Consider the following 21,147-nt stretch of genomic DNA (forward strand, 5'->3'; position numbering starts at 1 on the left):
ATGTCGAAGTAGAGTAGACATCACCGCCAAGCCCCCACACTCGCGCATCGAGAAATCCAACGCGTTCGCGCGTCTTCCTTGCAACCCTCGAACGTCGTCCCATCTCCAAAGCCTATGACCACAGCTCAAACACGAATACAACCCCAAGGTCCTTTACATAAAGAATCAACCAGGCCTTGACTCGATTCAATATCCGAGGGGGGCCCGAATTGTCAACCCCCCGATCCCTTAATCCGCGCAACCAGCACGAAGGCACCTATCCGCTCCAAACCTACAAAAATGCCACCTCGCAAATCCACCTCCTCGGTGACGCCCGCTGATCCTGATGACTCCCTGCTCCAGCAGTCGCCTCCAGCACCGCAGACTGACAAGCCCGTCTTTGCGACGGAGCAGCAGTTGAAGGCTCGGGCCGAAGCAGGTGCGAGTGTCGAGGTAAGACAAAGACAGAGACATGACCATGCACTTGCATATTGCAGGATGATATCGTATCAATGAACTCATTCGTATACGGCATGCGAAACAAGAAAACCAGGCCAGGCTAACGCTCTCCCCGGTAATCCGTAGGACTATCTCCTACCACGCTCACTGACGATTCGTCTTGCCAAGTCGGTTCTCCCGCCGAATACGACAATCCAGAAGGACGCTGTGTTGGCTATGCAGAAGGCTGCTACGGTGTTTGTTTCCTATCTGTCTTCACAGTATGTTTTACCCTCCCCCCGCTGCCTTCGGCCTTTGCATTCGAGTCCTCCAGTCCAAGATATGGGATGGTAAATCTCGATTCGTTCTACTCTGTCCCTTGGCATTATACATCGTATATCGAACTAACCTTGATAAAACCTTAGTGCCAACGATGCAACCCTCAAACGCACGATTGCCCCATCAGACGTCTTTAACGCCCTCTCCGAGCTAGAACTCGACTCTTTCCGCGGCCGTCTCGAGCAGGAACTGGAGGCGTATACTGAAATCAAAGCTGGGAAACGCAAGCCGAAGAAGGTTGATGAGAATGGCTCGACACAGGATGCGTTAGACGAGGGCGCGACTCAGGGCAATGGTGATGTTGAGATGCTTGATAACCCCGCGAAAAGGCTAAAGCGGGACGGAGAGGTGGAGGTAGCTGTTGGTCCGCCTGCTGGGGATGATGGAGACGAGACTCAAGAGGAAGAGGTCGAAGAGGAAGAGGAAGAAGACGATGAGAGTGAGGAGGATGAAGAGGAGGAGGAACATGCTCCGCGTGAGGATAACCTTGAACATGTGGAGGATCTGGATCGTGAGCCTGGTGCGAAAAGGGGGCCTTATGATCCTGATGCTGATGAGACGGACGAAGATGAGGATGGGCCTGGTAGTCAGTTGCGGGATGATCTTGGATTGGGCTAAATTGTCTAGGCCATGTCAAGGTGATTTATAGGTAGACGAGCCAAAGAGGACTCATGCTAGATGGAATCGGGTGAGGTTGACTGGCAAAAGAAAAGGATGTTTCTGCTGTACTATACACATAATGACGAATGGATTTTATGCTGCGCTCTATTGATAGATACTTGGATATAGCGAATACAATAAATAGGCAAACGTAGACGAAGGCTAAAATATATTATATCAATCTTCGATATATATATAGTACAGTTGCACAGCTAGGAGTTTCGAATAAATAATATATGTCAACCCCCCAATGCTCTACAACAAAAATTACAGGAACAAGAAAGAGAGACAAAATTATATCTCAGAGAACAAGGAAATAAGTATTAAACGGGACAGCACCTAACAAATTGTATGAGGAGGGACTAAAGTCTGGAATATCTTATTTAGATAATCCAAAGATGAACACCCATGCAGATTGACATGAGTGCACATGTGAAAATAAGAATAGAATAATAATTGAAAGCAAGGAACCCCATCACACTGGAACAAGCCAGCTTCTTTCCCGAAAAACGCCTGAGCCAACCCATGCTAGAAACCGTGATCTATCAATGGTATCTTTCGAAAAGAGGAAAGCAACAATCATCAACCCAAAGCAAACGCAGGTGATGCAAGTAAGAATACAGTCCACGAAAAGGAAGTATATAAACATAGGTGAGAAATAGAAGGTAGCACTGGAAAGAGAAATGAAAAAAAAGAACACCAAGGACGCCATTTGGGAACCATGCATCATGTCATGAACTTGCAGTCAACATAGAATAGAATATCAATACTATGACCGGAACATAAAAGAGTCAGGAGGAAGCCACTGGCTGAGGAAGAGACTCTGTGTTGAGTATGCCGTCTGCTTTCTCGGATTGCTCTGTTTTTGGCAGAGGACCATTGTTCCTCGAGGCGCCCGCTGGGACCGGTTGCATAGCTTTGCCGTCGGCCTTTGTACCGAACTTGCCAGCGGATTGAGAGGTTTTCGTAACACGGCTGAACGAGGTGATTTTCTTGACCGGGGCGACAGACACGCCACGTTTTTTCGAGGCGGTGGTTGTTGCAGCCTTCTTGGGACGAGGATTGGGGGCGGGCTTGGTGACGAACTTGGAGGTAGGCTTGCGAGCAGTAGGCTTTTCTTTCTTGATAATGTCTTGGATGGATCGGCCATTGCTTGCCGGGTTCTCGAGCTTGATTTTGGTAGCTTTGGTAGCAGGCTTCTTCGTCGGCTTCTCGTCGTGACTGGAAGAAGGTGTGGCGAGACCAGTATCTGCACGAGGTCTCTTTTTGGGCGTGACGACGACGGAAACGTCGTTGGAATTGAACCCATGGGAAATGGGCTCGGGCGAGGATTCGTACACGCACGGGGTAATGTCCTCCGACTCCCATGATTTCAGATTCACCTGGCGTGCAACTTCATCGCATGACCCCTTGATGATCAAGTCAAAGCAGTTGTCAAATTCTTTGCCGCTTGGTGGTTCATTGTTGATGAACATTGTGACACCATCCTTGCGACTACGGATCATTGTGCACAAGCTCTTGACGAGTCGGCGGACCCCGGGGATCTTCAAGCTGGTCCCGGCGACAATCAGGACGCGAGGGCGGGACTTGATATCGGCGTTCATCACGGAGGTGATTGCTTCTTCGTCGGGGTTGTGTTCATTGTAGAGGACGATGCGCGGGCGCATGCGGCCGATTCCGTGACTCCGTTGACCGCTGGCTTGGCGGACTTCGTCGTGCTCAACACAATCGTCGCAAGCGGGTGGGTCGGCTTTGGTAAAGATATCGGGGTTGAAGTCGGCGAGGTAGCGACACTTCTGGCATACCATCTTCTCAATACTGCCGTGCAGTTGAATAGTGACCGGCCAACTACCCTTGACATTAAGCGGGACCTCAGTTGCCAGTGGCCCCATAGAGGTCTCAATGCCGTCAATGTTTTGGGTGTAGAGTCGCTTGAGGCGAGACTCGATGCCTAATCGGGCGAGCATTTGGTGGAAGGCGGTAGGTTTGATATTGGCAACTTCTTCCGACAGCGACCGGACCATTTCGTGGAAGGGGGCGGTCAATGCGTCATCCTGATAGACAGCAGCATCGAAGAGAAGCTTGCCGGAAGCTTTCAAGTTGTGTTTCTTCTGCAATGATTTGAAGAGACCATCTGTGGAACGGAAGTCCGGAACTATGTGTAGAGTTAAGAGTTGGGTTCGAATATGGCAGAATCCAAAAGCAGAAACTTACTACCCGCAGCCGTGGAAATGCCAGCGCCGGCGATGACGACAATATCCTTTTGATGACGCAGAGTTTGAACGAGCAAATAGTGTTGATTATTTTGTTCATAGAGAGATCTGGACAGATCGAGATATTGAGTAGTCCGTTCCTTTGGTAGGGGGTTGCGTCTCCTCTTTGCGGGACGGGCTTGGCGTGCAGAACCCTCAGCAGACTCAGCTCCCTCTTGGGATGAAGGCGTTGGGTATCGCTCTGCAGGCTCTGGTGATGACTGCGCTGCTAATGTTGGTGATGGAGGCACGGAGCTCAACTCCGAATCGGATGAAAAATCTACATTGTAATCACCCATGGCTGTGTGGGAGTTGCGAATGGGCTGAAAGGTGTAACAGCGTAGGAGAATGTTCACCCCCAGGGGGAATCGGGGCGAAAAGAACCGGGTGGTATCTCCTAATTGCTCACAGACCGTGGAAAACCTCGAAAAGAGAAATCATATGTGTCTGGTGGAATAAAGACCAATAACGATCAATGACGTGTGAGACCTTGAGATAGATGGGAGAAAGGGTAGACAAGAGAGTAGGAGTAGTTGTAGGTAGAAAGTTGTAGCGCTGGAGAAAGTTGACGATGAGGTCAGCGTTGGGGGGGGAAGGGCATTAATGAAACTCGTGCACTTCAGGGTTCTATGGGCCGGAGAAAAAAAAGAATTTAAAAAAAGGGCCCGCAGGAAAAAACACCCTTTGTTTTGGGTGAAGGTATGGGATTTCCGTTAGGAATGTTGGAAGAAGTAAATTGACTTGACCGAACCGAGTGATCAGGAAAAGGGTGGGACTCGATGTTGTTTTGATGCGAACGGTTGTGGGTTTAAGACTGCTACGCATATACTTCGGAATAAAGAGGGAAATTGGTCCAGTAATAGCTTCTTTGATACTCTTGAAACTCCCATTGATGGATGGTACTTTGTAAGGGGGTTTGATAATAGTCTATTGCCCTTTCATACCCTAATAGGGACATCTGAATACTTCCTATTGTGCTTTTCGTATTATTCTTATATTTTTTCCCTATTTTGCTTCCTATTTTTCCTTCGGCCTTTTCCCGGTGCTATTGTGCTATTGTGCTATTTCGCTATTTTCCATGTTTTGACGGTTCAAGGGCTCCGTGGTGATTCGCTCTGTTCGATAGTGGGTCACATGATATTCCTCTGATTGGTCAGCTGTCGTTGGCAGGGCTACCCATCACCTGATCTATCCATGGATGTCACGAGTCCTGACTAAGCAGCATCATTGGGAAATCCACTGGTCCCTGGAGGTCCAGGCGCTGACGGCATAGGAACATCTGGATTTGGTCTATGGTCCCCCTCATATTGAAGTTGGGAATTCCTGCATTGACTGTGACATCGCTGCTGCTGTTTGTGACATCTCCTCGAACATTAGCCGCCGATCTCGGGGATCCCCTTGGCCCCCCCTTCTTGACCAAATAATAATAAAGCCATCTGATATTCAATGGTCCCGGGGAACTCTATGAAGCGATGCTGCTGTAGTGATTCCCTGATTATCAAACATACTTGACAAGTCGTCCGACAAATATTATGCCCTTGATCATGGAGGACGGTATCAATGTGGATGATCTCTTTGGAGAACCCAACTCCTTGGAGCTAGGCTTGCCCGCCGCCTCCCCAATCAAAGGTCTAGCACAATGCCTAGATGAAATGCGTCTATTAGGGTGCTGCCAGTAAGCTTGGAGGAATGCCCCATATCCACATTCCAAGACTAATAACCTTTTAGGAAAATCGCCTGGTCTCGGATGGGATGTATTGCATCTATTTCCCCAGACGGACTCCGGGTTATTGTCCGTCATCTCCAGTGCCGTCCATCAGATGGCAAATGGGTGCTCGGGGAAGAGTCATCTTTGGCTCCAGTATTGGAGGCCCATAATGGCAACCAACTGGCCCATCTATCATGGAATGAGACCGGTTCGGAACTTGCCGTTGTCGACTGTTCTGGTCGCATATCAATATATTCCATTTCCATTGCAGTGAACAGCATCACAGGCTTGCGTCAGGCCTCATTTGACTCCGGCGATGATGGTAGCCAGGTCGTTGGAATGATGTGGCTGAACTCCCAGCGTTATGTACGTCCCTACCCATTGTCCATCAAGATAGAAGTGAAAGGACTCTAACATGGTAATATAGGTGCACGCATTTCACCAAGCAGCCAGGGTGAATGGTCGATGGGCATACTCGCCTTTCCGTCGACGCCCCGTCGGGCCATTTCACCCGGCCAACAAAGGCGCATTGATATGTGTGACCAGAGCCGGCCAGATCAAGCTGATATATCAAAACCCTGACAGCAAATGGGCCGAGCTGCCAGCTGAACTGAAGAACACAGGGTACTCGGACCGACTATTAACACATGCATCCATGACCGCAACACAAGGTATTGCCGTTCAGTCAAAGCTCCATTTCCCGCCGTCACTGACGTATTAAAACAGCTGGGATCCTTCTCTCCACCTATTCTGCATGCCAGAAAATGTGTCTTTATAGAGTACACATCAGCTGGAACCCGTCACAATGGGAACCGGCACAGGGAAAACCGCCTGGCCAATTCCCTATCCCCACCTTCCGTTTAATCCACTGTAAGGTCGACATGCCCAGCAATATATTGAACATCAATCGGGGGCCCGACCACTCCGATCAGTCTTTGCCGTTTTTGAACTCGGTATACTCGTTGACACGACTAGAGATCATGCCGGGACAGTTTGATAGCCCCGCGGGGTCCACTGCCAATCCTTGGATCCTGGCTGTCTTATCGAAGCCTCTCCATGCCATACATGACTATCCAGACCAGCAAGGACCGCCTAGTGTGATTGTCAGGTGGCATTTGGAATCTGCACCGCAGATCCTCCATCCCAAGTTTGACGAAGTGACGTCAAAAAAGAGCAATGCTCAAGCAAAGGTGTGAAATCCTCGGAGTTTTACTTTCGTGTGAAATCGAGACTGACCTATCCTCAGCCCAAAATGGAACTGCGCAGGTTGGAGGATGTGTATTGTGATAAATATATTGTCTCGGTCGATTTAGTAGAGCATGGGACGGTTTTGGCTGTCAGTCATGACGACAGCTCAATAACATGCTACGACACACGGACAATGACCGTTTTGAACGGCCTTGACGATTCAACCACAGTGACATGCCTGGCTCAGGCTGGGTTCCAGTACCCACTCGAAACATCAGGTATGCCCGGAACTAACCGATCTTGCTTTCAGAGGCATGACTAGAACTGACATGGACCAGGTCTTCACATTGCTTTCTCTCCTAACGCTTGCGTTGCCGTTACGCTGGATATTGACGGACATATGCAATTGAGGGTGATGGAGCATTCGTTTGGATCCACAGAGGGTCTCTATGACGAGAGTATGTGTTTTCAAAATCACCTATCAGGTCACCTGCATGGAAGGACAATACTGACCGAGACATGTAGACAATTTCTCTGCGGCCATCGCGGCCTTGACATTGGCATTCAGTCGAGGCTGTGGAGTTGATTACAATACAGATGACATACTCGTGGTTGCTCTCGGGCAGCTCTCACCGGGTGAGTACTCTGAAGACCTTCGCAGTAATATTACCAAGACGCTGACGACCTCCAAAGAGGCTCAAACCACATTCATCAGCGAGGTGTATCGTGCACTACCGGTTAATTGCAATTTCACAGCCGAACAGGACAAACTCATGAGCCATCCTTACATACCTCGTTGTCTCAGCTTACAGGCCGGACTGGGCTTCAAAGGGAGACTCAAGCAGCGCAACCTCTCATCGGCTGTGCCGTGGGCAAGCCTTCAACTCAGACATGCCTCGGTTCTATTTGCATATTTCTTCCAGTATAATAAAGGGGGACAGACCGAATCGCATGATCCAGGTAAGTTCAAAGAAAGGCAATTGAATCACCGTGGCCCGTTGCTAATTGAAACAAAAGATGTTCTCCGCATGGTATTGGGCAACACCAAATGGACATTAGACTTCTCTCACTTTCTTCTAAACGAAATCTTCGACCTGGCCGATGAATTCGAAGATGTCTACCATGACCCAGAAGCATTCACACAGAAATGTAAGGGACCTCCCCATAACAAACTCTAACTTCAAGGTTCCCCCATCTCACCATATTCACAGTGAAAAACTCATCCTCCCTTCCCCTCCTAATTCTCCTCTCAAGCATGTCGCGCGCCTTCCTCCGCTTCATCTGCCGAGGCCTCCGCGGCGTGCATGCCGGCTTCGCAAGCGCAAACCCCGCCTCCCTCGTAGGCGACTCCCGAATCTACTACACAGAGATCTGCCAAACACTAGAATCATCACCGGTACGGATCGACGTCTACGAGAAATTCTTGGCAGGGGTCGACTCAGCCGTGAAACATGCCTACCAAGGCGCTGGCTTCGGCGACGCCGAAAGACCAGGCCCGGAAAAGGAACTGCTCGTTAATGCGCGCATCCCGCCAGTCCTCACTACAGCCGTGGCCACCCTCCTCCGACAGACAGTCCCCGCGCTCAAATCCGAAATCAATCGCAGGGCGATCTACCTTGGGGACTATAGCTGGCTTGGTTTTGGGAATGATCGACGCACGGCGTTGTACCGTAAACAGCGTGAGGTCGATATCCTCAAGAAATGTCCGCTGCGTCCGCCGTTGCCGTTGGGGAATGATGGTCGCGTGGCGCCGTTGAAGAAGCGCAGGTGTGCGCGATGCTGTGAGGTCTCTGGTGATACGAATCTGCCCCGGTCGCTTCTGTCGTTTAAGATGATTGCTAAGCTGGGGCTGTTGCGGTCTTGTCTTTGCGGGGGGATGTGGGTTCTTGAGACGGATACTGGGGATCTTGGGGCTAGGACTGCGAGTACGAATGGCAGTAGCAACAGGGTTAGCCAGGCTTAGGACATCAGTCAATGCTGAAATTGGATACCATGGCTCGCATTCTGGTTTTGACTCAAGGTGGTGTGGGGTTGGTTGATCTAGGACGTGAGGGTACGTTGGTTGTTTTTAAATCTTAGGCGTACTTATTGGGGGTACTAGGATGTCTTGCATCTAGATTTGTTTGGTGATCATAGCAAGATATTCTTAGTTGGTCATTATTTTTTTGCTGTGTACTTGAGTCATGTAGACTGAAAATGCAGACCACTCAAGATATGTATATTTGTAGAAATATATATCATCGAGTCCTGGCAGACGATACATATCCATGTGATATCTTCGCTGGTCGTACATGAAAGCAAGAGCAAGGAAGCCTGGAGAATGTCTAAAATCATGTCATGTCAAGAGTCGATTTGCATCCTATTTAGATACATAATCAAATTCCATTTTTTGGATGTAAAAAAAAGAGAAAACCGACCCCTACACAAGCATTCGGATCCACAGTCACGTCCTGCTCATGTCCAAGGCCAGCAACGTCTTCCCACAAAACTCCATATCCGAACAAGTTCTGCGTTTAAGCCTGCAACAAATAAACCGTCAGTATTGTGTTCCGCTAATTCGTCTCGTTTGATGGGTGAGGTTTTAGTGGAGAGGGCAAAGATGGACATCCATGAACCCTCATTCCACCTTTTCCCCGCCCAGGATTGTCGGTGAGTATCATACCTTAACGGCGTACTTCCGCTGGGGGAAGTGGATGGCACGCTTGCGGAGCTTGTCGGTGGTCTGGGTACGCTCGTGCTTGGTGAGACGGCGGCGAATCTCACGGGTGAGCTTGGGGCGGAGGTCGAGCGGGAGGTACTTCTTGTTCTTGTAGAACAGACGCAGCTGAGCGCGCTGGTTGGCGTTGATGACGGTGAGAACACGAGCGATCGACTTGCGAACCTCGCCGCTAAAAAAAAATTCCAGTCAGCATCAAATCTCGAAAATTGATGACCCCCAGTATCGTGCGCTTTGTGCCAGATCGTATAATCCCTCTCTTCCTCATCGATCGCTTGATTGAATGCTGGCGTAGTCCTCCTCTTGTATGTTGTGTTTCCCGGGTTCGATCGTTCCCATCCCGCAAATCTTCAAATTCCATCCGCACAAAAAATCAAATATCGGGGGTGTCGGATACGCACATTCTCTGAGTCTTGGAGGAAGCGCCGGAAGAGATCTTCTGAACGCGGAGCTGGTTAAGCTCCAACTTCAACTCCTCGAGCTGTGTGGCGAGCTCATCCTTGTTCTTGCCCCAGAGCTGACCAGCCTTGACCTTGGACGACTGCAAAAAAAGAGCGATTCATCAGCATTTTGATATCAGAGCCTTTGCACAGCGCGACATACCATGGTGGCGTTGAATTGTGTGGGTTGTCGACGTTGAGAATTGAAGATGTCCGAGGGTCAATTTGCGACTGGTTGTGGGACTAGGGCTAAGCGAATTTGTGACTTTAGCGGGTGCACGTGATCACGGTGGCACTAATGCCTAAATTTGGTGCCTGAAGTTTCTGGCTGGTTGATGCCTGGGCCCTGGGGCATAACTTTACTGTATTCGGTTAGCACCTTTTACCCCGTCATGGGCTGGCACTTACGTAGACAAGCAGGTAGCAACTCGGCCCTTGCACTGGTTGACTTGTTGGTCTGAGAAGAACTCCTAAACAGATCAGACTTCCCCAGTGACTTAATATCCACATTCCATATAATTCCTGCCTGCTATGGCATCCTCAACTAGTTCCGGCTGGACACAACTCCGGCAACAAGCACGGTCACTTGAAACTCAGGTACCAACCATTATCTCACCAGGAGTTCTATACCAATGTTAACTGACGCACCGATAGACCGAGAACCTTTTCCACACTTATTCACAATTTGCCTCAATTACCAAACCTCCACAATCACCTACCGAGGAAGAGCTGCGGCTTGAATCGCAGTTGAAAGACCTCCTCGAAAGAGTACGTCTATCCACCAATATTCAACAAAAAAAAAAAAGGCACCGACAGCTAATTGATTTTCGTACAGCGCGAGTCTGTCATCGCCCAACTATCCCGTCTCCTCGACTCCGAAGCTACCCTCACCTCCTCCGCCCTAAAACAGAACAATGTCTCCCGCCACCGCGAAGTACTGCAAGACCACCGCCGTGAGCTCCAACGTCTGACCGCAGCCATATCTGAATCGCGCGACCGCGCAAACCTACTCTCCAATGTCCGTTCAGATATCAGCTCCTATCGCGCATCCAACCCCGCCGCCGCCGAGGCCGAGTACATGCTCGAAGAGCGAGGCCGAATTGAGAACAGCCACAGCATGATGGACGGCGTGCTAAGCCAGGCGTATGCCATCAACGAGAACTTTGGTGTGCAGAGTGAGACAATTGCTAACATTAATCGCCGCATTGTCGGTGCTGCTGGCAATGTCCCTGGCATGAACTATCTCATTGGCAAGATTGGAAACAAGAAGAGGCGGGATGCTATTATCCTCGGGTGCTTCATTGGGTTCTGCTTTTTGATGCTGCTGTTCTTCCGATAAACTATGGATGCGAAGCTCTCTCTGGCGGCAGGTCAGTTGCACCGCCGCCGTATTGTTCTTGTGCCGATTGCTGCTCTCCAGCGAGTGGATTTCTTTTGTCGAAGGCGTTTGGGTTTGGGCATGTTTCGAGTCCCCCTTGATGGGGGATGCGACAGAATCGATGATAATTCTCGCGAAAGGGTCTTGAAGGCGCCTATTTGTTATATTTTCTATTATACAGATTCTCTATTGTATGTACAAATTCAACCGAGAGCGGAATAAAATCACATCCAAGGCTCCAGTTCAGGTAATCCTTATCACCCGCGGCCTCAATCAATACTTGCGAGACGGGTCCTGCGCTCGGAGAGCAGTCTTCTTCTCTTCAATAAGCTTCCGCAAACCAGCATTAAGTCCCTCCAACTCAGACTTATCAGCCGGTCCACTCCCCGCCCAGCGAATGCGACACTCGGAATCAACCAGGTAGACATAACCGACCTTGGAGTTCATCATGCCAATGGTTTCCTTGAGTGCTTGGTCGAAACCCTTCTGCACAAGGAAGTAGCGCGAATGCTGCTCCTTGGGCAGTTTCTGGCGCATCCGCCACATGAACGTCTTCACCAGAAACGCCTTCAGCCGGTTCTCCTCGAGATTGATATCAATCCTCTGCACTAGTCTTCCGCCGCTGGCTATCGCCTCCGCAAGTCCCGGATTCTGCTCCTGTCCCGTAAACGTCACAACTTGGCTCTCGGCCCACATGCTTGAGAACAAGTTTACGACGGAGATGCTGCCGCGCAGCTGGGTCGTCGTGTTCTGGGGGGTCTTTGGGGGCCGCCAGAGTTACGCCATGCATGTTGGGGAAGTAGAGAGCTCTGTCTGCTTTGAAGAGCCGTGGGTTTGAGACAAAGGTTTTGCCCTCGGCGAAGCGAAGATTGGACCATTCGCGGAAATAAGGCTTGGCGACTTGTTTTGTCCTATGGGTTGCGATTGTTTATTAGCACTATTGTTATCATATTTGGGCTCTATCCTGGGGTGCGAGAGGAAGAGGAAGAGGTAAGATCGTACAATTCCTTGCGCCGCTTGATGTGTCGGTCATAGTTGGTGAAGTCGTCACGCCGCTGGCGCATCGACCGCGAGTCAATACCTGTGTTCTGTCCTTCCAATGGTGCTTGCGGGCTACCAATGGGACGGTCCAGACTTGGAGGGACGAAGTCTGCGTCGCCGGGCTGAGGTCCATCCTGGGGCTGGTTCTGTTTGAATTCAATGGCAGTCGATAGGCGGTGTGCCTCGTTTCTTATGTTTCGTTTCACAGGCGCAGCCTCTTTTGTGTCGATAGATTTCTCAGCCTTGCTGGAATATTGGCGCAGAGAAAAGGGTTTGGTCCGTAGCTGCGAGAGAGTTGCTGGGTTGCGGAATTGGCAGCTTAGACAGCGGCCGGTCTGCAGAAGGGGGAGGTCGGCCAACAAGGTGGGGAGGGTGGATTTCCACATATTGGCTGACTGTCTATCAGTCAACGGGCTGTGTATACGGTGGTGGGTTGTGAGATTATTGCTTCCAAGGTTGCTCGCGCATTTCATCTTCCATGGAAATCGAGGGTCACATGACACGATATTTCCACTTTGGGAATAATTGTCGATGCTAGTTCTATCGTTATTGGGATCAATATAGAGTAGAATATAGGTTGTAGAGCGACGATATATAGATATAGTATGTAATATCTAGGTCTTATGCAATTCTCAAATCTGGATTAGATATTTCTAACTATAAGGTCACTCTATCCAGTGAATCGAAGGTTATACATAGTATGCACAGCAAAGTCTCTTGCACAAAGTATGCCTCTTTTTATCGCCTTCGTTTACACCTCAAAAGAGCATCCAAAAGACCACTGAAAAGACACCACAAGGCCGCATAAGCGGCCGACTATTCTTGTAACTTTCATTCTGGACTGGATCACATGATCTGGCGCCCATTTCGCGCCGGTCAATCGCGTCTGGCGTCTGGCGTCCGGGGTCCACGGCTCATCCAAATTGGCCCAAGGAAGTTTCGGACCAATACCCTTTCTTTTCTCTCGAACAAAGATTATACGAGTCATCAATGGGTGTCCCACAGTGACTCCAGGCACCTATATAATGAACCATCCCTCGCCCAGGCACCTGCCCCTCCATTGGAAACCGGACTAGCCTATCTAGGTACCATGAAGGACCTATTTCCGACTAAAAAGAGCTTTTTTGCGACTCTTGACCGGCTGGATGATCCAGATGATCCAGATGAAGAGGATGAGAGGTGGGGGAGTTCCTTAACTTTTGCAGACAAAGAACTTGACAAACCCAATCCAAAGAAAGTCGCTCTTTCCTCGGAGCGTATCCCACTTCCTCGAGCAAATTCGGACCCTATATCTGAGTGTGACCTTCAAAGCAAGAGAAGCAGTCCGGTCGCTGTGCCCAAACCTGCTCTTACGAACCGCCCTCGCACGACTGGAACTATACCTACCATCAAGACCGGAGGGCCTCCCCAAAAGAAAAGGAAGACCAATAATGCTAAGATAATCCCAGATGACCAGCAGATATTCAAGGGATTGATCTTTTGTAAGTATTCTTAGATTTCTCACAGCTTACTCTCACTGAACTCTCAATTCCAGTCTTCTTCCCAAACAACGATATATCTCCATTCCGACGATTGCGCATTCAACGAGCGCAAGATTATGGTGCGCGATGGAGTCGAAATTGGGCCACGGATGTTACTCATGTGATTATGGACAAAGGCTTGCTATCAAGTGATCTCCTTGGCTACCTCAAACTTGACAATTTGCCGGTCAGTTCATTCGTAAGATATTCAGACTTCAGTATTAACTGTTGCAGACGAGTGTTGCTCTTGTCAATGAATCCTATCCATCCGAATGTATCCAGTTTCGTTCTGTTCTTGATACCTCACACCTCCGCTTTCGTGTCAATGGAACCCCAACGACCGCCGAGAAGGAGAAGTCTCCAGTCGCAGCACCGCCTCCCCCTGATTCTCTTCCATTGAAACCACCGCGGCGGGAGAAGAACCAGTCCCCAGAACGTTGTTTGTCTCCAGTCGACGAACCGACGCCAAATCTCCTGCCAAAGAAATTCCCAGAAACCGTGCCTGAAAGTGTGCCCGATGCCGTGTTCTCTGAACCGGCCCCTGAAGCTGCAACTGAAGAAGCGTGTAAAAGAGGAAGATGGGAGCGGGATGCACTGGATGATATAATAGATGAGGCTAAAGCCACAAGTCATCTGGTAAAACATCTTCTTTGTCAGTGAAAGCTCACACGACTAATCTTTATAATTAGCCTCTGGACCCACTTGAATTTCCGATTGACGAATCTGCTGCTGATGCCTCCGATATCGAAACCTCGAGCTCAGGGGAGGAGTCAAAGTCAAGTTGGAAGACTCGGAAAAATGACGCTGGAGAGGGCAAAGGCAAAGACAAGTCTGACTGGACCAAAGGGTTCGCCTGTATGCAGAAGTTCGATCCGGACACGAAACTTGACAACCCGAACAGCAGAACCATCGAGGTACTACAGCAAATGCTGGAATACTATACCCAGACTGCAGACCAGTGGCGGGTTATGGCCTATCGCAAAGCCATCAACGCTTTGCGAAAGCAACCGAACAAGATTGCTACACGAGCACAGGCTCGGGCCATCCCTGGTATTGGAGAGCGGTTGGGTGATAAAATCGAAGAAATTGTCTTGACTAACCGCCTTGGTCGTCTCGAAAATGCGAATCATACCCGAGAAGACTTGATAATCAAAGAATTTCTCGGCGTCTATGGTGCTGGCCTTCCCCAGGCCTCCAAATGGGTCGCACAGGGCTATACATCTCTGAAGGATTTATTGGAAAGGGCTCCATTGACTAAGCAGCAGCGTATTGGGGTGGAACGTCACAGCGACTTCGCGCAACGAATCCCCCGCAAGGAGGTCGAAGCCCACGGCGCGATCGTGCGAAAGGCGGTGCAGGCCGTGGACAGGGATATGCAGGTGATCATCGGGGGCTCTTACCGCCGCGGGGCACTCACCTGCGGGGACGTGGACTGCCTGATCACCAAACCTGGTGCCACGCTGGAGCAAATTCGCACCATGATGCTCGGTCTTGTTATCCCCAGATTGTTCAATAGTGGCTTTCTTCAGGCTAGCCTTGCCATCTCGTCGCATCAGGATGGGTCTAAGTGGCACGGCGCATCAGCTTTACCTGGCACCACCCTGTGGCGTCGGATTGATTTGCTGTTCGTTCCGGATGCGGAGATCGGGGCGGCGTTGATATACTTCACGGGGAATGATATATTCAACCGCAGTATGAGATTGCTGGCACGGAAGAAAGGCATGTGCTTGAATCAAAAAGGTCTATATGCGGATGTTCTTCGGAACCAGCAGGTGAAACTGAATGGGGGGCGGCTGGTTGAGGGCCGGGATGAGCGTCGGATTTTTGCTGTGTTGGGTGTGCCCTGGCGACCTCCCGAGCACCGGATCTGTTGATGCACACGGAGGATGAAATGCGCAGATAACAATATTCTTAGTGTTGTTAGTACTGGCTACATAAAATATGGGGTAAGTGAGGTTTTCGGCCCCGGGGGGAAGCACCGAAATATAGGCACGGGAATGACGATATCTTTGGATTGACAGTTTTTCTACGAGTAGGGATATTATGTATACTAATTATTTGTATTGCTGTGTATCAAGTAAATACATATTACCAGCCTCTAAAAAAAGAAAAAAGAAAAAGAAATGATACAGCTTGCATAACTGCCCCATACATAGAGTTTCCATACAGAAGGTGAGAGAGAGAGATTCAGAGAGAGAGAGAGGGAGAGGCAGTCACAGTGGCACAAAGTGACTAAGAATTCCTCTCCCTCCAGTACTCACCTTTCCTCTTCCTCAACCCCATCCCATAACAACTCATCCTTTCCCTCGTTTCATATCCAAGTTGATATTGAGGCATTCTTCTTCTTCTTTCATCACCGCCTTTCCCCTACCGCCTTGAAGACATCACCGCCTTTCGTGCGGTGAAGCCTCCATCGCGTGTTCCTCCCCTTGCGATTCCCAGACCGCCCTCTACTGCCCTGGGTTTTGCCCGCACATCGTCGATTCAATCATCTTGAGATTTGTTTTTTTTTGTTCCGTTTCGAGTCTCTTTTGAGGCTATTGCTTCTATCTGAGGTTCCACAGCCTGGGCCTCCCAGTCCCCAGTGACTGTGTGCGTGATTTTTCTCCCACATCCCACATTCCACGTTTGCTAATCCGAGTCCACAGACATATCAGCTTGGTGGGACACACACCTTATTCTGAGCGAGCGACACGTTGATTGTTCTGGTTGACTATTTACTGTCACTAGACCTCTAATTGACACGTGGAAACCTCCTAAAAACACGTCCACAGCCACCCCCACAATGGGTCGCAAACCCAACCAACTCATCCTCGAGTTCTTCCACCGGGGTCCCAAGCTGGAAGACGCGAGCAATCGCTACCAACATACGTGCAAAGCCTGCGGCGAAGTATTCCCCAAGGGTCGCATTGATAGCCTTACCAACCATCTGGTAAAAAAATGTCAGGCGATCCCCCTACGCGACCGCCAACGCGTGTTGTTGCGCCTCCACGAACTCCCCGACTTGACCGACGGTGATTCGAACAAGGATTCCCCTTCTGGAAGTAAAGGCAAGTCTGCCGATGGTGGATTTCCCAACCGACAGAATTTCGACGGCCTCAACGTGTTGGCCGAAGCCTCGCGACAGGTGGGCGCCTCGGACGTGACCAAGCGCGGACCTGGATACACTCAGTCTGTGACAGCTGGAGGCAAGACCGTGATTGTTGACCCTGCGCTTGAAGCAGAGGGATTCCAGGGACACTCGCAAGGGCCTGACTCCAAGATGGAGGGTACAGCAAATGTTGAGGGTATGTTTTCCTTTTGTTCACTGTTGTACACCTTCCACTAACAATTTGCAGGAACTCCCCAATCATCAAACGCTCCTAGTATTCCTGCCCTCCCAAGCCACACTACGGGAGATCACCCTGCATCCATGTCTCCGCCTCTTGGTGATGCGTCCATGTCGCCTGAATCTACCTCTAATGCGCGCCAGTCACAGCTGTCGATGATTGCGGCCTCCGCCAACGAGATGGTCCCTCAAGGAATGTCCCTTGACAGTGACAACCTTAGCTCTGATATGAAGCTGGGCCAATGGAATCAGCAGCTGTCCACACATGAGCAACTTCTTTTCGACAGCTTGCAAGAACATGATCCCTCGTTGACTGCTGCCACCCAGCGTGCGGCATCTTACCCCCGCCCTATTGCGATGAACCCAAATACCCAGGCAAAAGGGTTTGTGAACGAGTTTGGTAACTCAACAAAGCCTATGAAGCCCAAGGTGCGGGGACGTTTCACTGCAGAGCGACGCCGTGAAGTCCAAGACGTGCGGAAGAAGGGCGCATGCCTTCGTTGCCGAATGCTAAAGAAACCTGTATGTATTCTTGAAGATGGGGATGTGTGAAATAAGTGAACCTCACTAACGAATGCTGATAGTGCTCTGGCGATACCCCTTGCACAACTTGCGCTAGCGTGGAGAGTGCTCGTTTATGGAAGCACCCGTGCTTGCGCACCCGCCTTTCCGATGAGTTTGAGCTCTACAATGCTAGTATGTTGTTTGTATTTTGCTCCTTTCGAAGATATACTGACTCGGGCTCTAGACCTCAACTCCACACTTGCCTACCATGACACTAACAGCATTAAAAACCAAATCAAGTTTGAACACTATTCCGGTCGCATTGAAGTTACTCACTTTGAGGAGAGCAACTCTTTCATGACTTTCAGTGGACTGCAGGGTCACCGCAATTCAGTATCGGCACTTGACCCCCAGTTGCAGGCCCTTGGTGATGACCAGTTCTCTGGTCCCTCGCAAGAAGTCTACCTCCTGGACGCAGACTCGGATGACATCCCAGCCAAGTTGGAAATGTACATCAAGAAGAACGCTTCTTACTTTTACGAGCGCGAGACCTCGCCTTTCATGAAGCCCACTTTGCTGCTCGCTGCTGAGCTTAGCCAGGGGAAGAAGGTATGTTGTTGTGACATTCAAAATGGAAACGTGTATTGACATAGATGCAGGATATCCTTCTGGAACGTGTGCTTGAGCTGTGGGTCGCGACCCATATTCTCGTCGACACAGAACTCACCTGGAAGACTTACTACAACCCTACTCTGCCCCCGAACTCGTTACACTCTCTTTCTCAGCCATCGGATGAGGGCCGTCTGCCCATCGAGGAGGTGTCTGACCCAGAATCATACGGACTTCTCTGCAGTCAGTTGCGCGCCGCTATGGAGAAGCGTGCCTCGCAGCTGAGCAAGTTTGTCATTAATGATTTGGAACGTCGACTCCTTCAGCGCCAGAAGTGTGGCTGGTTTGATACTTTCATTGTGGCTATTATCCTCCTGAACTGCGTGGAGCGCACCTGCTGGCTGTTCCGTTCATGGGACAACGAGAACTTTTCTCAGCGCGTAAGTGGATCTTGGGTACTCTTTCATGATGCATCTCATACTAATAATTCATTCAGTGGCCCCTTGACAAGCGTCCTCCCTACTACTTCAACCAGTCTGACCGCTTCTCCGACATCCTGGAGATGCTTTTGCGCATGCGCCACATTCCTCCTAAGGCCACTTTCCGTCCGGACAATGGTATTCTGAAGGCAGTTGACGGTAGCGATGAACACGCCGTCCGCTGGTTTGATATGATTCAACTGACCCGTACGTCACATCGCATTGTATCATGATTTGCATATATCTGAAGTTCCTTGACTAACATTCTGTACTGCACAGCCTACTTCATCGAAGAGCGCAAGAACGCCGTCTTCGACCCATCCGACTCGCGCTCCCTGGATTGCCACCACAGTGCCAATCTCCTCGAGCCTAACAATGCCACTTAGCTTCTGACAACAAAAACGAACAAGAAGAAAACCAAATCACCACAAAAAGTCAAAAAGCACAAAACCTCGAAAAAAAAGGAACCAACAAACAATGTCCAAGTCACCTTTTTTTCGTCCTTTGCGTTGTCGGTATAGGGTCGGTCAATTGCTGGTGAAACTTGCCATTACGAAAGCGATAGCGAAATGCATGGTATCAGTCCAAGCCTCGATTTACTTCTGAATTGAGGCTGGTCTTGGGTCTGATTTGCTTATGGAGTTTGTTTGCAGGTGGATCTATTTTCAAGCGAACTGCGATAGAAAACATCGGAGGAATCCATGGATGTGGAATGTTCTGATCTTTCTAATTGGGTGTTCGTGGGTGTTGAAGGGTGTTTTTTTCTCTTCTGATATCTGTAGCTTTAAAGCTTTATTGATTAGGCTTGAATGTATAAAGTAAATGTTATTTCATTGCTGAAGTAGAAGTAGTGTTTATAGAAGAAGTACCTAGGTAGTGAGATGAGTTCGATATGCATGTGCACCGAGGTTGGGCCGAAGTCACCGGGTCAGGGACAGGGTCAGGGTCAGGGCCAAAGAGTTAAAAATATCCATATAAAATCATATAAAATCATACAATCTAGTACTTTGTATTTTATGATATTTTATTCAAGTCTTATTGGCTGACTCTTATTTTCATCCATGGGATAGGTTTCTTGGATGACGTAGGCTCAAGAATCGGGTGATGGGGACTTTGACCCTAACCCAGACCTTTCACAAGGAAAATCCCCAGACTTTACTTCCTCAACCATGCCTCCATTTCGGAACTTCCTACGGCCAAAGCCTCAACCCAATGGGGATCCTGCTATCTTGGATGAGAATCATCTCTCTCCAAATCAACGCCCTGCGCCCATACCGATCCGCAGTAGCCAGGATGAACCCACCGAGTACAAATTGAGTGGTATGTTTGAATCCCCGCACTTCTTTGACCGATGGGGCTACTGTGGCTGCTGTGACTGCTCTGGCGACTTCACTCTCTTCAAATGCTAATCTCGGTCCTTAGTGGTCAACGACAGCGGTGTCTATCTTCCGGTATAGGATGTGTGATCGGGAAATGTGTTACACCTGCTAATTACCGGGATAGCCTTCTCCCCCAGAGCGGTCGAGCTTTTGGCGCAGATACCCGGGTTCCAACAAACCCATCAATCATCGAGATCTCGTTGATGAGAATGAGCCTTTCTCCATCTCTCGCGAGTCCTTCGACTCTTACCGCCGATCATTTGTATGCCCCGCGAACCGATCCGAACTGATCCGCATGAATCCAACTGACATTAAACCTCCAATCTAGGATATCTCTGCGCGCTCACCCATCATCCATCCCGATGCTGGTCCTTCTCGAACCTCTCTTGACTCTCGATTCTCCCGGTTAACGCCGTCGGGCACTCACTCCAATAGCCTCACCAAGTCTGAAATCATGGAGGAAGAAGCCTTCGAGGAAGTAGGATTAAATGATGAGGTGAAACCTAAGAAGAAGGGTTTCCTCTCCAGATTCGGTGACTCTAGCAACGATGCGCAAACACCCGGCCCCAAGACTTCCACTTCGTCCTTCGGCTTCCACATTCCTGGCCGGAAGCGCGGCCAGAGTGGCGGCGGATCAGAACTGGCATCTGTGAAAGTGACCCCATCTGCCCCGCCACCCACAGATGAGACATGAAGTGATGAATGATGAGATATGTTTAATGCGTTGTGGTTCTCTCTACGGCGTTTCGGGTTTGTTTCGGGTGATGCAAGCCACACTCGTTTAAGGGACAATATAATTTGGGACTTGGTCGATGATAATAGGGATCGTCTTGTACCTGGAGAGTCTGGGTGGCTCATGTCACTTATTAGCATTCTGTACATCTGTTGCCATCGAGTTGCGACTCGAGCCATCTGTGCTTCGTTCAGAGACAATATCCTACATTTTATTCTAGAATTTCCATGGCAATACGCCCTTGGGCCTCCACATACCAGTCAATCTTATTTTCTGTAAGAAATTCAGTAGAAATATTTATTTTAATATGGTTGCTATGTGTATGAGCCTGCTGGGAATCGCAGTCCACTTGGGCAGGGCTGTGTTATATCTTATCAGTGCAAACTGTGCAAACAGCCGGCAAAAAAACTTCCTCCGCCTGCGATCAAAAAAAATTATCCACCAGGACATCGAGCA

General features: G+C 49.6%; 9 protein-coding genes across 9 annotated transcripts; 6 read left to right on the forward strand and 3 right to left on the reverse strand.

Annotated features, from left to right (window-relative positions):
* Positions 1 to 88: 88 nt before the first annotated feature.
* On the forward strand, positions 89 to 1,501 carry cbfA (uncharacterized protein). The gene is made up of 3 exons (XM_040953659.2): positions 89 to 432; positions 565 to 698; positions 843 to 1,501. The coding sequence occupies exons 1-3, from the start codon at positions 280 to 282 to the stop codon at positions 1,372 to 1,374; spliced, it is 819 nt and encodes a 272-aa protein (XP_040815955.2). The 5' UTR covers positions 89 to 279; the 3' UTR covers positions 1,375 to 1,501.
* Positions 1,502 to 2,207: 706 nt separating this feature from the next.
* Positions 2,208 to 3,967, reverse strand: N7455_006938 (putative SIR2 family histone deacetylase (Hst4); the record flags this gene model as incomplete). The annotated part of the gene is made up of 2 exons (XM_040953607.2): positions 2,208 to 3,571; positions 3,631 to 3,967. 2 exons carry the CDS (start codon positions 3,965 to 3,967, stop codon positions 2,208 to 2,210), a joined length of 1,701 nt encoding a protein of 566 aa, XP_040815864.2.
* Positions 3,968 to 5,212: 1,245 nt separating this feature from the next.
* Positions 5,213 to 8,527, forward strand: N7455_006939 (mediator of RNA polymerase II transcription subunit 16; the record flags this gene model as incomplete). Its single annotated transcript, XM_065605462.1, has 10 exons — positions 5,213 to 5,343; positions 5,397 to 5,742; positions 5,804 to 6,047; positions 6,103 to 6,566; positions 6,623 to 6,842; positions 6,903 to 7,022; positions 7,090 to 7,200; positions 7,258 to 7,524; positions 7,582 to 7,713; positions 7,776 to 8,527. The coding sequence occupies 10 exons, from the start codon at positions 5,213 to 5,215 to the stop codon at positions 8,525 to 8,527; spliced, it is 2,787 nt and encodes a 928-aa protein (XP_065461316.1).
* Positions 8,528 to 8,788: 261 nt separating this feature from the next.
* N7455_006940 (60S ribosomal uL29 domain-containing protein) lies at positions 8,789 to 10,017 on the reverse strand. Its single transcript, XM_065605463.1, has 4 exons — positions 9,884 to 10,017; positions 9,682 to 9,821; positions 9,227 to 9,452; positions 8,789 to 9,083 (listed from the first exon to the last, which is right to left on the reverse strand). The coding sequence occupies exons 1-4, from the start codon at positions 9,884 to 9,886 to the stop codon at positions 9,078 to 9,080; spliced, it is 375 nt and encodes a 124-aa protein (XP_065461317.1). The 5' UTR covers positions 9,887 to 10,017; the 3' UTR covers positions 8,789 to 9,077.
* Positions 10,018 to 10,251: 234 nt separating this feature from the next.
* N7455_006941 (putative vesicle transport v-SNARE protein Gos1) lies at positions 10,252 to 11,059 on the forward strand (the record flags this gene model as incomplete). Its single annotated transcript, XM_040953495.2, has 3 exons — positions 10,252 to 10,317; positions 10,375 to 10,488; positions 10,556 to 11,059. The coding sequence occupies 3 exons, from the start codon at positions 10,252 to 10,254 to the stop codon at positions 11,057 to 11,059; spliced, it is 684 nt and encodes a 227-aa protein (XP_040816017.2).
* A 312-nt stretch (positions 11,060 to 11,371) lies between these two features.
* Positions 11,372 to 12,570, reverse strand: N7455_006942 (mitochondrial ATPase complex subunit ATP10; the record flags this gene model as incomplete). Its single annotated transcript, XM_065605464.1, is given in 3 exon segments — positions 11,372 to 11,782; positions 11,793 to 12,009; positions 12,101 to 12,570. The coding sequence occupies 3 exon segments, from the start codon at positions 12,523 to 12,525 to the stop codon at positions 11,372 to 11,374; spliced, it is 1,053 nt and encodes a 350-aa protein (XP_065461318.1). The 5' UTR covers positions 12,526 to 12,570.
* Positions 12,571 to 13,229: 659 nt separating this feature from the next.
* On the forward strand, positions 13,230 to 15,533 carry N7455_006943 (DNA-directed DNA polymerase IV; the record flags this gene model as incomplete). The annotated part of the gene is made up of 4 exons (XM_040953550.2): positions 13,230 to 13,620; positions 13,674 to 13,846; positions 13,894 to 14,295; positions 14,349 to 15,533. The coding sequence occupies 4 exons, from the start codon at positions 13,230 to 13,232 to the stop codon at positions 15,531 to 15,533; spliced, it is 2,151 nt and encodes a 716-aa protein (XP_040816093.2).
* Positions 15,534 to 16,444: 911 nt separating this feature from the next.
* On the forward strand, positions 16,445 to 18,965 carry N7455_006944 (uncharacterized protein; the record flags this gene model as incomplete). Its single annotated transcript, XM_040953617.2, has 7 exons — positions 16,445 to 16,946; positions 16,998 to 17,509; positions 17,572 to 17,683; positions 17,736 to 18,100; positions 18,151 to 18,540; positions 18,597 to 18,786; positions 18,859 to 18,965. The coding sequence occupies 7 exons, from the start codon at positions 16,445 to 16,447 to the stop codon at positions 18,963 to 18,965; spliced, it is 2,178 nt and encodes a 725-aa protein (XP_040816007.1).
* Positions 18,966 to 19,748: 783 nt separating this feature from the next.
* On the forward strand, positions 19,749 to 20,652 carry N7455_006945 (uncharacterized protein; the record flags this gene model as incomplete). The annotated part of the gene is made up of 4 exons (XM_040953516.2): positions 19,749 to 19,899; positions 20,002 to 20,030; positions 20,083 to 20,220; positions 20,287 to 20,652. The coding sequence occupies 4 exons, from the start codon at positions 19,749 to 19,751 to the stop codon at positions 20,650 to 20,652; spliced, it is 684 nt and encodes a 227-aa protein (XP_040815889.2).
* Between the last annotated feature and the right edge of the window lie 495 nt (positions 20,653 to 21,147).

The sequence above is a fragment of the Penicillium solitum genome (genome assembly GCF_028829755.1).
Source record: "Penicillium solitum strain IBT 25940 chromosome Unknown utg000004l_segment0_segment0, whole genome shotgun sequence".
Classification (NCBI taxonomy): domain Eukaryota; kingdom Fungi; phylum Ascomycota; class Eurotiomycetes; order Eurotiales; family Aspergillaceae; genus Penicillium; species Penicillium solitum.